We start from the raw sequence: 19,103 nt of genomic DNA on the forward strand, positions 1-19,103 counted from the left end.
AAACAGTACTGAACGTATACTATGTAACGTTAGGACCTGTTCCAAGTAGGTATTTTTATCAAATGAAAAAGTGGTTCCAAGTACAGTTTCCCACTTTTTACCTCTTTTTCTGCGAGTTTTCACGCAATTCACTATACCAAAAGTAGAAAAAGAGGTCCTTGACGTCTATTCCTAAATCGTGAAAAAAAAGAGGAATATCGATTTTGATTGCCTCATGCTATTTCTGAAAACTACTTGGAGCTTCCCCTTACTGCATATTCAGCTGCACACATCTTGAAGGATTATTATTGCGTATTTCGGACGTTACTTCACTTGAATAACAAATTCAATGCACTGTACGAATACGTACTTGGTAGCATTCAACTGCACATATTTTAAAGAATTCTTAAGAGGTCTTTTTAATGTTACTGATTAACATACACAATATACTGTACAGAACTGTTCGTATACTATGCACTGTATATTCAACTGGAAATATTTTAAAGATTATTATGACATATGTTGAATGTTACGAAGTTTTCTTTAGTCCAAGCTCTTTAGTTAGATTTAGATAGAAAGGGAATTAAAATGTTTGGAATTGAAGTAATGAAATTGTAAAGGTGGCCACTCCAAACAGTGATCATTGATATGCCAAAATATAGATTTTATTAAAGTATTAGAAATGCTTCGAGCAACGATACAAATATCTATTTATAAAAGCAAATAAGTATCATACGTTGAAAGTACCTCTGAATAAGGTTGAAATTCTATAACAAAATTCCCCGAATAATATCAACTAACCAAGGGTTTCCTTGCTGGGGTAAATAGTTTTATCCAATCATATCAATTTTGTCATCGTATTGGGCAAGAAGTTCGGCAAATCATTGATTGTTTACGCTATCACCGAATGGGCCACTGAATTTGTATATACCTTTGTACACTAGTATGTATGTATGGATAATTCTCCTATAAATCAGATATAGCTTGACATAATTGATGAAACACAGTGAAAATCAACCTTCATAGAACTTCTTTGCTGTACTATTAATACCTACTAAGTAGTAGTACTAAGTAGTAGTACTACGTAGTAGTTGTACGGTACTATTGACTGTTAATAGTAGTACTAATACTGTATTACTACTGTAGTAGTACCTTGTACTGTACTGTAGTATATACAGTGTCAAATATCGTCCTTTACAGTACCAGGTACTGTAGCACAACTTAGTATACGTGTAGTAATCATTAACTGTAAGCTTACTCTATGCGGTATCAAATTTTGTCCTTCTAGTACTCCTAGTACTAGACAAAGTACAGGCATCATGCTCTCATCGGATGTACCAGTCCTTCCTTTGAATGCAAGGTTAACTGAAAGCTACTCCATTCTGTACATCCGCGTGGACTACGTACTTCACTTGATTAGCATATACTAGCATATACTAGTACAATCTACTGTAGGTGTACAATACTATGTACTGTAGTGAACTCAGGAAGAGTACAGTTGTACTGTACAGAATATCAGTCAATTTAGTTACATTCCCCACACTTGCATTTGAACTGTGATTACTAAACCCGTAGTCAATATAGTGTATTGAATATCTTGAGATAGCTCTAATATGACGTATTTTGACGGTTAAGTTGACTTGATTAAAGTATGTATTGATTATTATGACGCTTTTTGACGGCTACTTAGACTTGATTAAAGTATTGTGCACACACAACAACAACATCGACAACATCTTGATCGCCCAAAATCTCTACCCCAACGCAGAGAGACTGCGAACAGACAAAAACAACATCTTGATCGCCCAAAATCTCTACCCCAACGCAGAGAGACTGCGAACACGTACAAGATCGACATACCATCACACCCCGACAAGATGGTAACTGCGAACGTCGACCGACTCAAGCCATTTCGGGGCTACTATTCACGCCCGTTCGACGACGAGATCCCCGAAGTTGACGAAGCTTCCGACGAATTGTCGATCGACTGCCTACCCTCGTCCAGCTTCGTGGAACGAGTGTCTTTTCCAGACGACGACGTTGCTTACTCATCTACCTCGTCGCCGATTTTCCGGGTAGTCGACCTGCGACGTCTACCTAACTCCCGCGAAAAGGAGTACTTGGTCGAACATGCCGACGGTCTTAAATACTGGATGGCCGACTCCAAACTGGCCGCATACCGATCTTTTGTGGAAGACTTCGAAACATCTCGACGAATGGACTTGGGATTGCCACCACTTCGGCGTTCGAAACGATACAAAGACCTCGACGTGGAACCTCAAACGCTGGTTTAGTTCTAAACTACCTCGACAACAACGACGACCGCTCCTTCTTCCCGACTGCTCCTGACGTAGAAACCATGACGAGCAAGTTGGAATATGCCCTACCCAGAGAACCGCAAATCGACGATCTTACCAACGGGCCGAAGTCAACTCATGGTCGCCGCTGATTGGCTGCCTGACTGAGTGATGGATGGAGACTATAGTCAGTTCCCGTCTGAAGACTGTTGTCCGACGGACTATTCTGACCGACTATTCCCTTGTTTTCCGACCTATTTCGTCCAATCATCTGCCCAGTCTGCGATATTATGTCCGTCCAGTCTGAGACTACCAGCACCTGGTCCCGGGTGCCGTCGTACATTTTTGTCGTGGCCTCGTCGTACCGAACTCCATGACCACTCATTTTCACGCGACCTCCTTCCGGCTCCTCCATCTGCACCACTATCCTCGGCTTTGTCGGTTGTCAGCGCCAGCATCACTACTTTGGTGGCGACGAAAACCGGCTACGTGCAAATTGGACCTTTTACCCATTTTTGACCTACCCGACACCACCTACCCAACTCCGTCGATTCATTTCTAATTCGACGAGAGGGTCGAATCTTCGCCGCGGGACTTGTGACGGAGCTGGAGCATGGGCTTGGACTACAATACCACATCGTGGTATTACCATCGCAAAGGTATACTATTCGACGGGCCGACCATCTTCGAATTCGACCGTCTTGCCTTTTATTCTACACGACCTTTCCCCAAAGGTCGTCAGCTTTAGCTAGTTTTTAGATAGGTCACTTTTACATTTGCCTAACATTGGATCTACTCCTTTCTTGCTGTGTTCTTCTTGGTCAAGCCGAGAGTACCCGGTCCTGAAGTCCGAACCTCCGGACCTTCGTAACTTTTGTGCGTCTAACCCCTACGACCGTCACACTGGATCTCGTGGATCGTTGAAGAAGGACTGCCGCTTACGTTCTGTGAGAAGCCATCGACTCGGCGGTAAAGTCTTGTATTTATTGTACTTTGTATGCTCCTGTCGATCGCGCCCATCATCCACGAGCCGGATGACGACCACTGTGCGAAGACGCACTACACTGCGATCAAGTCGGTCTTGGCCATGTTCAAGAAGGCCATCAAGCAATGTGACTTCGTGGTGGGTGACAACTGCAGCGTCAACAAAAAGTTGGTCAAGCTTATGTCCGTACCGCTGATTGGCTGCGCCAGCCACCGATTGAATCTTGCGGTCAAGGCGTACACGCAGCAGCATGAGGATGAGCTCGTCAAGATACAGCAGCTGATGATCAAGCTGCGAACACTGAACCAGGCCTCCAAACTCCTGTAAGTCTATTTTATTGTTTAATATCATGTAATATAATGAATCATATTTACTTTCATTTATATTTTCAATTTCTAAATTGTATATTAAAATCGTAGGTTTCGTACAGAGCTACGACCAATTCTCCGCCAAGACACTCGTTGGAGTTCAACGTTTGCCATGCTTCAGCGATTTTTCGAGCTTCGAGAACATCTCGACCACGAGGACGACACTATTTTGGAAATTCTACCAACTCTTGGTGAAACGAAGAAGTTGAAGTGTCTGCTGGAAGATTTGAAGAAGGTAGAATCCGCGTCAAAGCGAGTGCAGTCTACCGACGCTACAATGTGGGAGGTTCGAACTCTATTTGATGCTCTAGTCGTTGACTTCCCCAGCTTTGAGCATTACATTGGTACACAATATCTTGATGTGTATATATGAAGTATATCTAGTACACTTAGAATATGGTAGGTGGATCAGCAAATATTGTTGGCAACCCAAATTTTGAAAAAACCGTCACGAAGCTTCAACGTGGTCGCACGCTCACTCGGCCAGAGAAGTTGGCCGTTGCTGCACTGCGAAGCAACTACGGCGCAGACGATGCCTCGGACGAAGATGCTGGATTTGCCGAAAGAGCGTTGAAACGTGCGCGCCTGGACGACGAGAATGACACCTATGTCCTCCTTGGTGCTGTCACCCCAACGTCAAACATAGCCGAGCGTCTTTTCAGCATGGCGCGTGCTTTGATTGGCCTCGACCGTTTTTCACTCCATCCCATCATGATTGAGGCGACCTTCTTCCTTAAGTGCAACTGCAGCTACTGGGACGTATCGACTGTCCACGAAACGCTTGAGTAAAAATATGTGCATTATGCGCATATATTGCATAATATGCATAATGTATTTCAGTCTTTGGAACGATTATGCATTATGTATGCACTGAGTAGCTAAAACAGAGTACAGAAACTCTGCACACAAGAATTAGGGAATCACAGGTAGAAAATTGGGAATCATATGGTCACCCAGAATGGTCATCTATGAATAATTGGTCGGACCTTTGTGGCCATTATGGGTTATGCCTATACAAACATCAAGTTGCGCGCACCGCTGCGCTGTGGTGCGCGCAATTTTGTGGGCGGATGCTCTGTCGTCGCTCGCTACTGTAACGCTAGGTCAATTCCCTTGTGTTTTGATGCTCGTGTGTGTCCCCCAGGTTTCTACCTGTGATTCCCTAATTCTTGTGTGGACGAACATTTGACTCTTAGGTGACACCATGCTTTTACCATCCGAGAGAATGCGGCTGTTCAGGATGTCAACAAGCTCTTGTCTCCATTCGCCTTTTCGTGCCAGGCTCACATATCACCCCCACTCGGGATCATGGGAGGATCGGACGTTTTCATTCAACACCTCAACATCCTTGAACGACCGCCACAAATGGAAGCCCGAGTCTTCGTAGAGATCGAACTTCAAGCCTCCTCTGTACGCAGACAGTAGTGTATACAACGGTTTCCACCAACAGGGGGCATTTGGAAGAAATCACCATCCAAAACGATGTTGATTCCACCGCAGGGCAAGTTCAGCTTCGTCCGTGCACGAAGTGCCTCGTCGAGTCAAACAACTGTTGTTTGCTCATCATGGACATTTCGTCCACCAGGAGTAGCTTGAGATCTTCCGTGTAGCCAGGCACGCCTTTCTCGTCGGCTTCTTTCGCGTCATGAACAGTGCTCGGGGTCAAGTTGTGCATTCCAATCCAGCTATTCAACGTAACTTCGTTGACTTAGACGGCGGCCTTGCCAGTCATTGCGGATTTGGCAATGCTGAATGGTCTCTTCGAGGAGTTACAAAACGATTTCACAGCAGCGATGACATTCGACTTTCCAGTACCGCCTTCGCTGTACTTCGTAGTTGTATGGCGCTTATTGCAGTGGTGACACTTCGCGGGTCGTGATCTCGATCGTCTTCAAGTTGCCATCGCTGCAATAGAGCACGTACAATATATGTGAAGCTCAAGTGTTGGCGCATACGAAGGCCAAAAGCATTCGAAACAACACTGATGTGGGCGTAATCGGGCAAAGCTTGAGGTATTTTGCCCCTCTCAACCAGGTAGCCAGTGTACAGAATCGTTGACGGATCCAATGCACCCGGAACGTTGACTTGGACCAACGTTGGAATCTCGCCAGACGGCTGTACACCAAGCCATCGATGCATCGCTGCTTTCTTCAACACGGAATTGGTTTTCGACGTGACAACTCGTTTCACGCGTTTTTTCGACATCCATGTCTTTAGACCTTTGACATCCGACGCAAACTGTTCACGGCAACGATGTCGCTGGTCCCAAGTACCCAAAATGGACATGTAACTTGAGGATGTTGTTGTTGACGCTTCATCGAGGGACTTGCCACCAACCAATGCTACGATATCCGCTTCAATGGGCGTCATAGTTGGAAACTTGACTTTGTTGCTCATCTCCGACGATGATACGGCTTGATACAATTCCGAGTGCATCATCACAGTCCAAGTGGCTGGTTCCTGGATGTCTACTGGCAACCAGGAGTGCGCTTTCGAAGTCAATGTCGTCGAAGTCCCCAGGCTCAGGGCGCCCATCAGTCGTTTTCCATTTGGATGTTCTGTTCTTCCTCCCTGGACGTTCTTGTCTTTGCAGCATTCTTTCGGCCATGATGGCAGTTTTGCATGAAATGGTACACTTCAACAGAACCAGTGCTCATCGTAGGTTGAAAGGCTTCCCACGCTGCATGCCATGTTGAGCCGTGTGGGCACAAATCCGACAACACACGAAATGGTTTGAACATAACCAAAGCAACTTGGGCGTGGATATCTCTCTCCACGGGTTTCAAACAATCCCCAAAGAATGGCACGCGCACACCACCAGTTAGAACGGGAATACGCGCCAAGCGATGTACCCCAATGCACTTCGACTTGTGCAGGGAATGTCGTTCCACGAAGAGTTTATCGGACGATGTGCCGTCAGCGCTATTCGCGCGGAAGAACTTGGACGTGAACTCAAACCATGAGATGTCCTTGCACATGACATCAGGTCTGTTGATATAATCTTCTGCTGGACCAACCGGTACGAATACGCTTGATTGCCCAGGGCGCCTTGGTCCAGCAAGTGGTGAAGCATCTTCATCCTCGTCACTTTCAAGGTCAGAGGAGTCACTTTCCGACCCGTCGTTGGAGGATTCGATGTGAGAAGCATCACATTCCCCCAAAGTGTGGACGCGTGCTATCCTTGATGTTGATGGTCACTTCAAATGGAGTGTCGATGTGATGGTGCAAGAACTTCAACACGTGGCGGATGGGCATTTTCTTGTAAAAGTGGCTTGTGTAAGCGCACGACTCGCGCAACAGGTATAATGCACACAATGGGCCAGCAACTTCTTGTTTTCTCGTCATGTTGAACATGTGAGACGCCAAGCGACGACGGCACTTGACTTCATCGGACAAGGCCACGCCATCTTCAGCTGGTGCCAATGCGTCCAACATCAACTCGGGCCCGAGGGAACAAATATCGGCACATTTGTGCAGCTCTTGTGTTGCGGCTTTGTTTGAAGCACGAAGAGCAATGCGACCGTCCCGTCGGGTCTCATTTGGCCCAAACGGTGTGCTCGACAGCTCGCGGTAGATATGATCCAAACAAAATGTGTCTTTGTCGGGGGCAACGTACGTATTCGACGCTGTGTTGGACTCTTCGAGATTTGCTCGCGCACCAGCCAGAATGTTAGTCTCGAATGAAGGAGGGCTTGCCGAACCAAGTGCTGGGAGCTGACCATCGTGTTGCAATGTCCACACTTGGCCATAATGGGCTCTTTCGGGAGCACGCCTTCTGAGCGGCGTGGTTTTTCGAAGGCTGTCAAAGGAGGGTCGAGCGCTTCATACTTGGTATCCACATGTTCACACGCCTTGCAGGGGGTGTGAAGAAGGTCCTTGCCATAGCCGAATATTCCGCCAGTCTTTCTTGGTCGACCGATTGTCTTGACGAAACCCACAACAACTTTGGTGAACGCCTCGATGCTTCGATCGAAAAGAGTAGGGGACGCCATGTTGTCGTTCATCGCCAGTTGTTGCATGGTTGCTTTGTCAGGCATGTGCTTGAGGTACTGTACATCAAACAGCGACTTGACTTGGATGCCTCCTGCGAAATACGCCAAAGTGATTGTTCCATCCAGTTTGGCGTGATGGTGACTAAAAGACTTGGCTGGCCAAAGCGATCGTCTGTGGCAAAGGCTTCTCGACGATGCATTCGACGTTCAGCATTGCTGCCCCATATAAACGATGAGCTGCATTCAACGGACCGGAGAAGTTCGCCCTTGCTCACAGACTTGTGCTTTGGAGTACGACCAAATCGACGTTCTCCAGACCTTTCCGCATATGGTCATATGATATTTTCACCACCGGGGTATGCATGGACGGTCGGACTTTGGTCGAAATGTGAATCCACGATCGAGACCGAAACGATCAAAGGACACCATGACGAAGTACCGATCTTGAACAAACCGTCGTGAGCTGAGGGAGAAATACAGCCGACAGCACTGCAACTTAGACACTGGGACTCGTCGGCCGCGTTCGTTGGTGTAACCACGGCCAAATGGGAACATATGTGGGAACATTCGAGTGTCAATGCCAGCTACGGTTTCCGACATTTTTAGTGCCTTCCTTTGCGCCTTGAGGTAACCCAAACGACTAGAGCGAGCTTCGGGAGATTCAGCACTTCTTTGTGCTGCGTGTTGCACTTTCATTGCATTTCAGCGAACGCCACGGTCCTCTGGCAATTCCAGCTTTCTCTTCGCTTGAAGCTTACTCAAACGCATAACACGGCCTTCTCGAGACTCCAAGCTTCGTTGAGCTCTTTGGTTGTCCAATCGCGCCCGATGTTGCTCTAGGGATTCCATGTATCGCTTCGCCTTGAGGTTTAGAAGCCGCGTAGCATGCACTTCTGGAGTTTCCATATCCCAGTATGCCTTCTGCTTACGCAGTCGCGAGGCATGCGCTTCCGGAGATTGCATAATGCGTCTAGCCTTCAGATTTAGGAGACTTGTCGCACGCTCTTCTGAAGTTTTCATGTCGCGCCGCGCCGCCATCTGCTGTAGTCGTAATTCGTACGCTACGGGAGGTTGCATATCACGCTTTTCCTTGATGTTCTGTAGGCGAAGAGTATGCTCCTCGGAAGGCTCAATATCTCGCTTTGACTTGAGTTTCCGTAGGCGTTCAGCGTGCTCCGCGGAAGATTCCATATAGGCTTTGGCTTGAGTTGTTGAAGACGTCGAGCATGCTGCTCTGGAGTCTCCAGGCTTCGGGTTACTGCACTTTTGGGTCTTTGATCGACTTGTCGCTTTAGCCGATCGTCAGCAGATTCTGTTGATCACTGGTTTGTGCGCTGAGCAGCCATGCGAAGTCGATTTGTTTCTTTGCGATATCGCATTTTCTTCTCGTCAAGAGAAAATGATGCACCAAGTGCGGTTGTAACTACGACTGGCTTCGGCTCCGTTACTGTCGCATCGGTAGCAAGTACAGCTGAAGCCTATGCAAACTTCTTGTTAAGTACATCTGATTATATTGATAGTTTGCTATTGCTAGTATTACTTGCATGGTATTGGATTGACATGCAACTGTAATAATCTCTCTCTTCGATTCAGTCACATGCACATCCGCGGCAGGCGTAGTGGGCGTCTGTTGAAATTCCTTGTTAACTGTAAGCTGCAGTAGCTACAATGGGACAGCTATGAGCACCTCAGCACCACTCTACTGAACCAATTGTTTTTAGGTCCTTACGACAAGTGTACTAACAGCGATCATAATCAGGGAACGACGTTGAATAAGGCCGCGCCAAATTAACTCACCGGATAACCAATCGTAATCAGAGTTCGGAATTATACAATTTCAATGGCTGAAAATATTTGGCGATAATTTTAAATAAATTAATGGTCATCTACCTCCACAAACCAATCGCCTCCCCAAATGGCTTCGGATGGTGTGCATATGCAGCCTAAAGGTGTTGTTCACCGTACGAGACCTACGATCGCACAGAAGTTGCACGCCGTGGGTATAGCCACTGACACGAGTGTGAGCCATGCAGCCAATGTCCTCGGATACGACGAACTAACCGTACGATGTTGGGTTCAGCAGCAGACCATGCTCCAGCAGTCCCGCTCGGGGCCAATTTCAATGACTGGTACCCTTATTTTGACGACAATGTTATACGGACACACCGAAATCTTGTCAGTGAGCATTGCGCGGCTGCCTGTCATCTGTTCGACAGTGGGAAATTGGGGGGGATATAGAGACTCTATGTCTGGAGACCATTGACCCAATCCGAAATTTTTATTAATTTATACTCGTACTACCAGTAGTACTATTAATAGTATGAAATAAGATTGATCGGTATCAAAATCACTTGGCATTCAGGTGTGTAACGTGAATGCAGTGACATGATGGAAGTTCGCGATTTTCCTCTATGACTCAGTTCCCTTTGTAAATACAACTTACTACGTAGTAATTCTCATCGATTCAGGAGTGCCATTACCTTATTCAATAATAACCTGTACAATGTAATATTTCTGTGTCAAAACGTATTTGATGATAGGTGCAACCGTAGCGCCATTGGTCAATTCGAACTGACTCTCTACCAATCACAGCGCCACATTCCAGCCTTATTCAACGTCGTTCCCTGTATCTGCTTATGTATTAGTGCCAACACATATTTCAGCCAATGCAGTACTGTATGTTGTACTGTAAGTATTGTGGGTTCGGTACGAATTTCCAGACCTCGTCGAATCGAATCACGCCGCCGAATCGAACAGCCAATCAGAACTCCAGCGTGATTCAATATTGGTTAGACAAACCACGCAAATTTTGGAAGTTTTTTATAGCGAATTCACAATAAAACGTCTTAACCGAAATGCGCTTATATACACGAAGTCATGAAATGATTCATTGGCTACTTTCATGGCACGATTAGCTCAATGGGAGAAGCTATGCTTGGAGTGGCAAAGGTCGTAGGTTTGAACACCTTCGTAGATTTCCTTTTTTCTTGAAATCTAACCACTCCTTTTGCTGGCCGCACCACACATCAAGCAGCAATCCTAATTTCGCTAACGTGGCAGCCCTCTACAAGTACTAGTACTGCAGCAGCAAAAAACTGTTCCGACTGGAGACCCATTGATGTATGTGACTGTATACAGAAGTAAGATGTAGGTAAAAAGTACCGTAGTCGCAGTTTAAGTAGACTTTGGGTCACCAAGTCACATACCGTGGGAGTTGAGATGCATGAGCTGGAGTCGTTCACTTGCTGATGACTGAGATCGTCGAGAGTAGTAGTGTATATGCTATAATCAATATTCACACCCTCAGCTACTATGGTTCCCCTCAGCTACTATACTCCCCCTCAACTACTGTACTATGCTCCCCCTTTTTCAGCTGCAATGCTCTCCTCAGAAGTTATATAGCTTGCATGATTAACACAGACTAAACAGTCTGTCCCGGTTGTTCCTCATGCCATCAAACACCCACTTCGTTTTGCAGTACACTAGCTTTGAGGCTATCCGTAATGTCCTACATCTAACCACCTTACTGTACAGTTCGCTTCGGTACGTGGAAAAATGCACCCAAACCCCAATGCACCCACATCCATGCGACTACAGTGCACTGTACCACTACCAGCACGTACACCCACATTGCACTAAGCAACGTTTACACTAAGCAACTTTTACCACTATGTATGCTTGACTCACATCTACTAGTATCTACAACCGAACTGTCATCATAATACAGTACTATCATTACCGGTAGTGTGATCCATGGCTCCGTTGCTTTGCGAGTCGACACCAAAGGCATAAACAACGGTTTCGTGTGCAAGTGCTCTAATTTGCACTAATACACTGTAAAGTACAAACACATATATCAGCTCGAACAGTGTCGTGGTTAAGATATGTGGCGGCGATGCCCCGGAAATCCCGAAATCAATCGTACTTTTTTGTTACTGTACTTGAACTTGAAGTAATGTAGAATCTGGCCACTCCATGTGTTTTCTTTTCGCCCAACCAGAATGTATGTGGAAAGCCCCCAGTCCTTACATTTCATTTCTTTATTTCCTCACTTCCGATGGGGCGGCTGCGTTAGGGAGGACATTTGGTGCCGGAGGCACGAGGCCACACAGTGACGGCGCTACGACGTGAGCACAGCGCGCGTCGACAAGAGTTACTTAGCGATAGCGCCACATGACGGTCTTTGTTTGTGTTGTGTGTACTCAAAGTCGCTCGCTGTGGTCATAAGGATTCATCCTTGAGTTGCTTAATGGTGCTTCCCTTAGGTAATTGCGTTGTTAAGGTGTTATACACACATGAGTTAAATGGTGTAAGCGAATTACTAAGACTCGTTCATTTCACGGTGACTCCATGTAATCATTGACATCACAGTCGTTCAAAATGCTATCTTGCATGTGTACTCTTCCACTATTGCCTTATAAATGTGGGATTAAGAAAGCATTATTGGTAATATTTAGTGGTGGTTGGCGTCGAAGTGGTTGGGCATGGCACATGCGTGGTGGTGTGATAGGTGCTGGCGTCGACCCCCTTGCGTGGTTCATTCGTGTGCGGCACTGCATGGTGTTTGGCGTGGACGTGGTGGTGGTATCTGCCGTCGTTGAAGAAGGAATACTCAACGACGGCGGACACCAGCGCCATGTCAACACCACCCATCAGGCGCTACATTGACGAGTGTGGTGGTCGTCAATGTAGTAATGTGGTTGGTGCTGACGTCGATTCGTGTTACACTGAGAAATCAGTGCATATTAATTCAAGTATACTTACTCGACTCTGTCAACGCTATGTGTGGCCGACCACTCTGTCACGGCGTCCCAACTCATGCGTGTGACCGACCATACATGTACCTAATAACACGCCAGTGGTGTAAACAAACACGTGTATATACTCCCTTGGGATCATCCCCAACGAATACTGGTGCTGGAAGCCCATGTGTTTTCTATGTGGTTTTCGTGAAAGTTCGTGTGTATTTCGTTATTTAGTGTGTGACAAAAACGGGGTCTCTGAGTTTCATGGCCACATCGTGCGGAATTTATTTAAGTCGACTCATGACACTATTTTCAAACAAGTTAAACTTGTTTTCGAGTTGGTTTAGCTGATCAACCACGACGACGTTGGGCGGCACACCAGTAGCCACCATTCCAGTTGTTGAATTTGACACGCCACTGTGTACCACTTGCGACAAGTGGTTCAATTTACCCAAACGCCACACCAGCGACATAAACAGAGAATGCCCCGGACTAAACGTCACTTTCAACCACTCATGGTGAAATGCCAACGAAGCCAGCAGATAGGGTAACACGCAGCGAAAACAGGCTGGGTACTCAGTTGTGTAGCCTGGCAAGTACTTCTCCCACTCCTCCAACGAAAGTGCTGCGCTTCGTGCGAAATGGGAGGTAGCGCGCCAAAAGCACTTGAACTTAATTGGGGATCTATTAACTTATATGATGAATAATTATACTTAATTTTAATACAATACTTGAACCTGTAGCCACACGACCGACGAATTGATCACCCCCTGACCCTCAAAGATGTAGCGTCTTTGAACGCTGCCAAGACTCCATTCAGCGCGTAGCCAAATAGATACAGCCTGTGCTCCCCCCGGCGTGTTCGACACCGATGTTGCCACGCCTTTTCGGAACGAGTGTGTACCAATGTCAGAAACCGGCATGCCCATGGCAACGATCTCTGCTTCGTTCGCAGCACACTTTGAGCAACCACTTCGAAAATCGGGCCGTGGCGTTCACGCCAAAGAGCAACGTTGAACTCTCCTTCCTTGGAAGCCCTCGCGTGAATATTATAATTGCCAGGCTAATACAAAAATATTCGTTGTAAATTCAAAATTCTATCAACCTCAATATTGGATAAATCCATGCACGTCGGATTTGGCATAAACGTGCTTTGAAAAGAGACCCGCACCTTCTTGGTCTCTTTTCGTTCGACCTAATTTCACCAAAAGGGCATCGCCTAACCAAACATCAGTACGCAATCGATCAGTAAGCAACTTCAACAATTACAATCTACCTTGCCATGTGACGTTGTCGAAACGAATTGACGCAGTGGACACCGAGCGCGCCATCAAATTCAAACAAAACACGAGGAAAGTGTGCGCGTTGATTGCGCGCGGTCTGACCTTGCAGCCAACGCCGCTCGAGCCAAATATGAATAACCTAATTAAACTAATTAAGTCTAACACAAACTACACCATAACTACCATCAATTGTCATGGGTACTTTCCTCTCTCCTATTGGCATTTCACCATCTTTGAGCTGGGCAATGTGGCGCTTGTGTCCAATTGCGAAATCTACACGAAAATAATTATGCATTGTATAAGTACAAGGTTAAACGCTCGCATCATACCTTTGAGCCTAGCGGCCAGGTCGTCGTGCATCTTGAAGTTGGCCTCCTGGTAAAGGTACTTTAATGCACTTTAATACGTCCCAAAGGGTCAAAAACGAGTTAAATCGTTCAGGCACTAGCTCCGATCCTGTAGCATCGCGCTTGAGCTCGTAGTCGACTCCGTCATTTGGACTACGCAAAGTCTAAGTATGTCTGGCAGACAGTGGTCGACAGAGGCAATTGAATGACGGAGTTGACTACAAACTCCTGGTGCTCGCAGAGAAGCCATCGCTTGAAGCCTTCTAGTATATACGTGTACTAGGCCCTTGTGTCCTGAACGAGCCGTAAGGCGACAACACGATCTCCTGCCACTGCTTCACTATGCTTGCGCTTCGTCCTGCCCATCGTTCAAGTCGAAAATGGATGATTAATTCATCCGGATAAAATAGTTCGTGAGAGTTCGTAAGAGCTTGCACTCTCCATGACTGCAAATGGGCGCTTTGATGTGGATGCAGCAATAGGGGGTTTCAAAGTTAAAAATGGAGCATGGGCAATGAAGAATGGGAAGTGTGTAGCGCTCAAAAATAAGCCAATCCGAATAGTCCATCGCAACTTTCGAGAACCCCTGTTTTTCGCAAGCAAAAATGGTGATGGGCCGTGCACTCTTAAATTTGATGTGGTCAGTGGACCACAAAAGCCGCTCTGAGACTGATGCCCCATGCGTCGACAAAGGATGCCTGTTGACATGAACTGCCGCAGCAGACAAAGATGGCACGGCCGGTACGTGAACTGATTGCTATTTGCACTGATTGTTGGACGCGAGCCTAGGATGATGAGTCTGGATTGCCGCGATAGCAGACGTCGCTGGCGCAAGTCGGACATTCAGCTTGCGCATGTTTGCCACGAGGTGCACAAGCGGCAACGAACAGAGTCCAGGCGGTATTCGTCGTGAAGCCACGACTAGCGCATGGACTCCGTTGATTGTATGATGCTCTGGTGCCGTTTCTTATTCAAAAAATATCTCCCTTCGCAGTCAGTGTCCTCAAATAGCATATTATGTTTCATAAGTTATTCAGCAAATAAACCTGTGTAACTAAGTACATTCGTATTATATTATGTTACAAAGGGGATGAGTTTTCAAAATACATTTGTTTCAATTTTGCATAATTCTTCTTAGATTGCTCGCAGACAATCATTAAATCATGTTGTTATAACAGTAAGTTGGTCTTTTGGCGGTTTATGTTGGTCCTTTGGCGGTTTAAAGTCCGACCGAACAGTGACAAAGAATACTTCCAAGATGGTTTACTCTGGGGATATGAAGTGTAGACGGCTTGGTAAACTTCGAGGTATTTGCAGTAGTTTTGCCATGCCATTCTACCCCCATTATTTATATATTGATTTAAGTATACTATGTATGACCGCTATATGACCACTCACGATCGGACCTTTGACGCTATGGAGGGGTCATGTTTGTTTGGCTACCATACTGTACCTAACGTTAGGGAAATTCTCATCATATTTTTCATCAGGATCCGAAGTAAATAAAACGTAGAAACTCTACTATTCGACGAATTCCAGTCGCTTTCACTTCTGACTTGCATGGATCGCCAATCTTATACTACGTACTACTATATTGATATTGATATTACGCTGTAAAGTTGAAATCGCTCAGCGGGCACTTAATGGCCTCGGAAGAGTACTAGCTGCAATAGCAGCTAGTGGACTTAACTACTTGGAAAACCTATTTGTGTCGAGCTCCAGGGTATATGGGATGCTTAAGCCACTGGAGGTTTGGTATCCCGGGGTCCGGAGGAAGTCGCGGTGGCCGGAATGCTGGTAGGTGTAGCCAGTGGGAGAATGAGCGGCGGGTGGTAGTAGAGAGAGTCGTCTGGAGTGCCAGTGGAGCGTCTTGGCTGTGAGGTGGGCTATGCGGGCGCGGATGCGTCGGTCGTGGCCCATGGTGTGACATTACCAGCATGTACTTGGATGGATCCAGCGAGGGTAGTGCCATCTCTGCCCATGCACCTCCATGTACCGTGAGCAGCCCAGTTACCTTGGTGCGTGACGATGCCGTCGCCGATAGAATGAGTTCGCGCAGCCCGTAGGTGAAGGGTGTGGAGGCCATACGTCGGGGTGCTGTGGTCCGGAATGACCCGGCAGTGTGGGATGCATGACATGTGGTGCCATTGACCACAGTCGAGATAGATAGTAGTGTCCGCTAGGCGCTGGCAGGCGGTACAGGCCAACATGGAATGCGAGGGCCCAGGAGGGGTCTGAGCCGGGTCGGTGGTGGCTGCGGCCGTTGAGGCAATGAGGGTCCGGTTATTGTCTCCGCGGTGGATGATACATGTGCGCAGATTAGTCCAGGACGTGTCGGTCCAGGGCAGGAACTTGAGGCGTTGGGCCCGGCTGGTGGGAAGGAGTCAGCCAGTAAGAACTGCACAGCCCGCAATGGGTACCAGGCGGTGGCGGCCTCGTGCTTCACGCGGTGTTGGGGAGTACTATTTGTCGGAGTCCCTACGGAGTTCGTGCCAGAAGGTGACGGCGATTTCAGTGCCCGCCTGTGTTTGCCGGGTTTGGAGATGGTACGACGGCCGATGCGGTAGCTGAGAGTGGGGGGTTGGTCATCCGGATCGATAAGGTGGTGGGGGATTACTAGCATGATGTGGACAGGATGTGGAGAGTTTCGTAACCACGGGTTGGAACAAAGAAGGTACGGCCGAGTGGGCAAGCGAGGTACGGTAGGGATGAACGATGCGGAGTTGGCAGTTGGGGAGGTAGTGGTTGGGCGACAGGGCGGGGGCCCTACTGTAGTGTTTGTTGCCGGAGTGGTGGTGGTGGGGTGGGTGGCGCGGTTATGGGGATGGCATCCCAAATGGGAACAAACTGTTGGAGTGGTCCAGCCAAAGGCTTTGCAGCATGGTGCCCTTGTCGTTGGTGATGTCCCCCACCCAGCGGACCTTGATTGTGTGTAGCCTGTTGATGGAGATGAGGGTCGTACCAAGGGCTGGGGTAAGGTAGTCCCAGATTGGGCGGTCATTGGGACGACGTGGAAGGTTGGCGGGGGGTTGGTGCCATTGCGTGGTGATGTTGAGGGCTGGCTTGAAAGTGGCAAGGTCCCGGAGCATCGTACCAAGAAGAGTGGTGTGGGTATGCGAAAAAAAGGCGAGGGGTGGTCGGTAAGGCCGTTATCAAGCTGGCAGGCCTCGAGTGGTTCCATGAGGACGCGAATGGGTTGTGGAATGCCCAGCCCGACATTGAGGGCAATGTCGGGATGTGCGCGCTGGGAGAGGTAGAAGAGGAAGGATTTGTCTTCTCCAAACACGCCGCCAGATGCGGATTGGCCTGTGAAGTAGTTAGAGATTTGGGCCCGGTCTTGGATGCCAGCATATGAGGTCGAGATGTCTAGGGCGTTGTGAATGAAGAGGCTAGAGATGGTGCGAGTTTGCGCGCCCTGAGGGTGTTGGCTGTATACGATGCGGACGGGATCGATGCCGCTTTGTTGCTGGCGGAGGGGAACGTCCATATAGTAGCCGATGTGCATGACCGCAAGGATATAGCCTTGTCCAATGCCAAATTCCCGGATGCCGCCGTCGAGCCAGCCGAAAACCGTGCGGATATATATTTGGCTGTCCCCAAGGAAATGGGCATGAGTTGGCGCGGGAGGGGCGGACCCCGAGTTTACGGTAGAAGTATTCCATGACCCAGCCCGGGATGCGGTCGAAGCATTTTAGGCAGTCCTTGGAGATAAGGAATAGTTCTTCCTGCCCTCGTTCGGCACGTTCAATACGGTGTAAGGTGAGGACAGCCGCATCCTGAACGGTGCGGTCTCGCTGGAAGCCATGTTGCATTTCGTGGTTAGGAATACAGGGGGTGATGTAGTTCCGTATAACGGTAAAGATGCGGCTGCTGAAGGCGCTTTGTACCGTAATGGGGCTCCAGGGTGGAAGGCCAGGGTCTAGGTTTACAACCCCGTGGGCTGTGGCCGATTTGGCAAGGTAGATCATCTGTTTCCGTGCGAGGATCGGCGGGACCAGGCCTGTGCCGAGGATAATATTGATAATCACCCATCCCCGTTCGCGGATGCATGCAGGGACAGCGATCCAGAGTTTCTGTGAGACGCCCCCATATCCAGGGGAGGCGCGTGTACGGAGGCTGCAGTCGCAGCGTGCTTGTATGTCTTCATCGTAGTGGAGGTGTCCCAAGTGGTGCCCTCAGGGGTTTCGAAGGCCCGTGCAACCTCATCGGGGCGATCCATGTCATGGAGGAGCCAGTTCGGACAATGTGTGGGACCTGTTGGCGGTCGGCGTCAAGGCCTGTGTCCAGGTGCCGGGAACGCGTCGTTTTCTCGGCCGGGGGAATCCAGTTGTTAAGCAGATGGCGTAGTCCAGCGGCCACTTCGTCCCGGTCGGAACTGTACCTCGGGGGTCCATCGGTAGGACGGACGATGACGCTCTGGATGGAGATGGGCGGTGCGGTAGTACCGAGGGCCGAGCGGAGGAATTTCCGGGTTTGGCGGCTGTTTAACCATGCCGTACGTTGTTGCACCCGTGTTTGTCATAGGCTAGTAGTTTGCCAGTCCCGACGTTTGCGACAGACTTGGGCCCAGCGCGCGAGTCCCTATCGGAGCCATTGGTCCCAATCTTGGGAAGAGTCATGTGTGATAGGTATGGTAGTCCACCATTCGCCAACAGCAATGGCAACAGCGCGTGTCAGCACGAGGGGGGGAGAAGGTTGGAGTTGCGGATCCACTTGGGCCATTCCACTTGGTGGGCAAGTCGGGTGTATTCTGTGCCGGTGTGTGGTGCCGCCTCATGGAGGCGTAGAAGTTGTCGGAGCTGCACTGCGCTTCGGTTGGTTCTCTGTATCGCGACTGCCCTGTTAAGAGCTTTCCTAGTTTGGCTGGTTTCTCCCCATTTATTTTTCGCGCTGGTGTATAGTATGTCGTACAGGTTGCGGAAAGCACCGTCGAGCCAGTCCACGATTTCTTGGGAGGACCACGTTGTGTCGGCGCTAGCGGGGGGTGCGGGAATTAGTTGGGGGAGTTGGCCATCGAGGAGGGGTTTGGATGTGTGCGCACGAAAGGAAGCAATATCATCCTTTGCGGGTGTTGACAACACGGATAGGCTGTATCCCAGTAAGCCGG

General features: G+C 48.3%; 4 protein-coding genes across 4 annotated transcripts; 1 reads left to right on the forward strand and 3 right to left on the reverse strand.

Moving 5' to 3' along the window:
* Positions 1–3,273: 3,273 nt before the first annotated feature.
* H257_01783 (hypothetical protein) lies at positions 3,274–4,418 on the forward strand (the record flags this gene model as incomplete). Its single annotated transcript, XM_009825155.1, has 3 exons — positions 3,274–3,584; positions 3,681–3,973; positions 4,033–4,418. The coding sequence occupies 3 exons, from the start codon at positions 3,274–3,276 to the stop codon at positions 4,416–4,418; spliced, it is 990 nt and encodes a 329-aa protein (XP_009823457.1).
* A 718-nt stretch (positions 4,419–5,136) lies between these two features.
* Positions 5,137–8,812, reverse strand: H257_01784 (hypothetical protein; the record flags this gene model as incomplete). The annotated part of the gene is made up of 7 exons (XM_009825156.1): positions 5,137–5,314; positions 5,677–6,226; positions 6,277–6,598; positions 6,643–6,737; positions 6,800–7,265; positions 7,331–7,713; positions 8,380–8,812. 7 exons carry the CDS (start codon positions 8,810–8,812, stop codon positions 5,137–5,139), a joined length of 2,427 nt encoding a protein of 808 aa, XP_009823458.1.
* Positions 8,813–15,732: 6,920 nt separating this feature from the next.
* Positions 15,733–16,619, reverse strand: H257_01785 (hypothetical protein; the record flags this gene model as incomplete). The annotated part of the gene is made up of 4 exons (XM_009825157.1): positions 15,733–15,882; positions 15,930–15,970; positions 16,011–16,366; positions 16,417–16,619. The coding sequence occupies 4 exons, from the start codon at positions 16,617–16,619 to the stop codon at positions 15,733–15,735; spliced, it is 750 nt and encodes a 249-aa protein (XP_009823459.1).
* Positions 16,620–16,812: 193 nt separating this feature from the next.
* On the reverse strand, positions 16,813–17,483 carry H257_01786 (hypothetical protein; the record flags this gene model as incomplete). Its single annotated transcript, XM_009825158.1, has 2 exons — positions 16,813–17,058; positions 17,091–17,483. 2 exons carry the CDS (start codon positions 17,481–17,483, stop codon positions 16,813–16,815), a joined length of 639 nt encoding a protein of 212 aa, XP_009823460.1.
* Between the last annotated feature and the right edge of the window lie 1,620 nt (positions 17,484–19,103).

The sequence above is a fragment of the Aphanomyces astaci genome (genome assembly GCF_000520075.1).
Source record: "Aphanomyces astaci strain APO3 unplaced genomic scaffold supercont1.3, whole genome shotgun sequence".
Classification (NCBI taxonomy): domain Eukaryota; phylum Oomycota; class Saprolegniomycetes; order Saprolegniales; family Verrucalvaceae; genus Aphanomyces; species Aphanomyces astaci.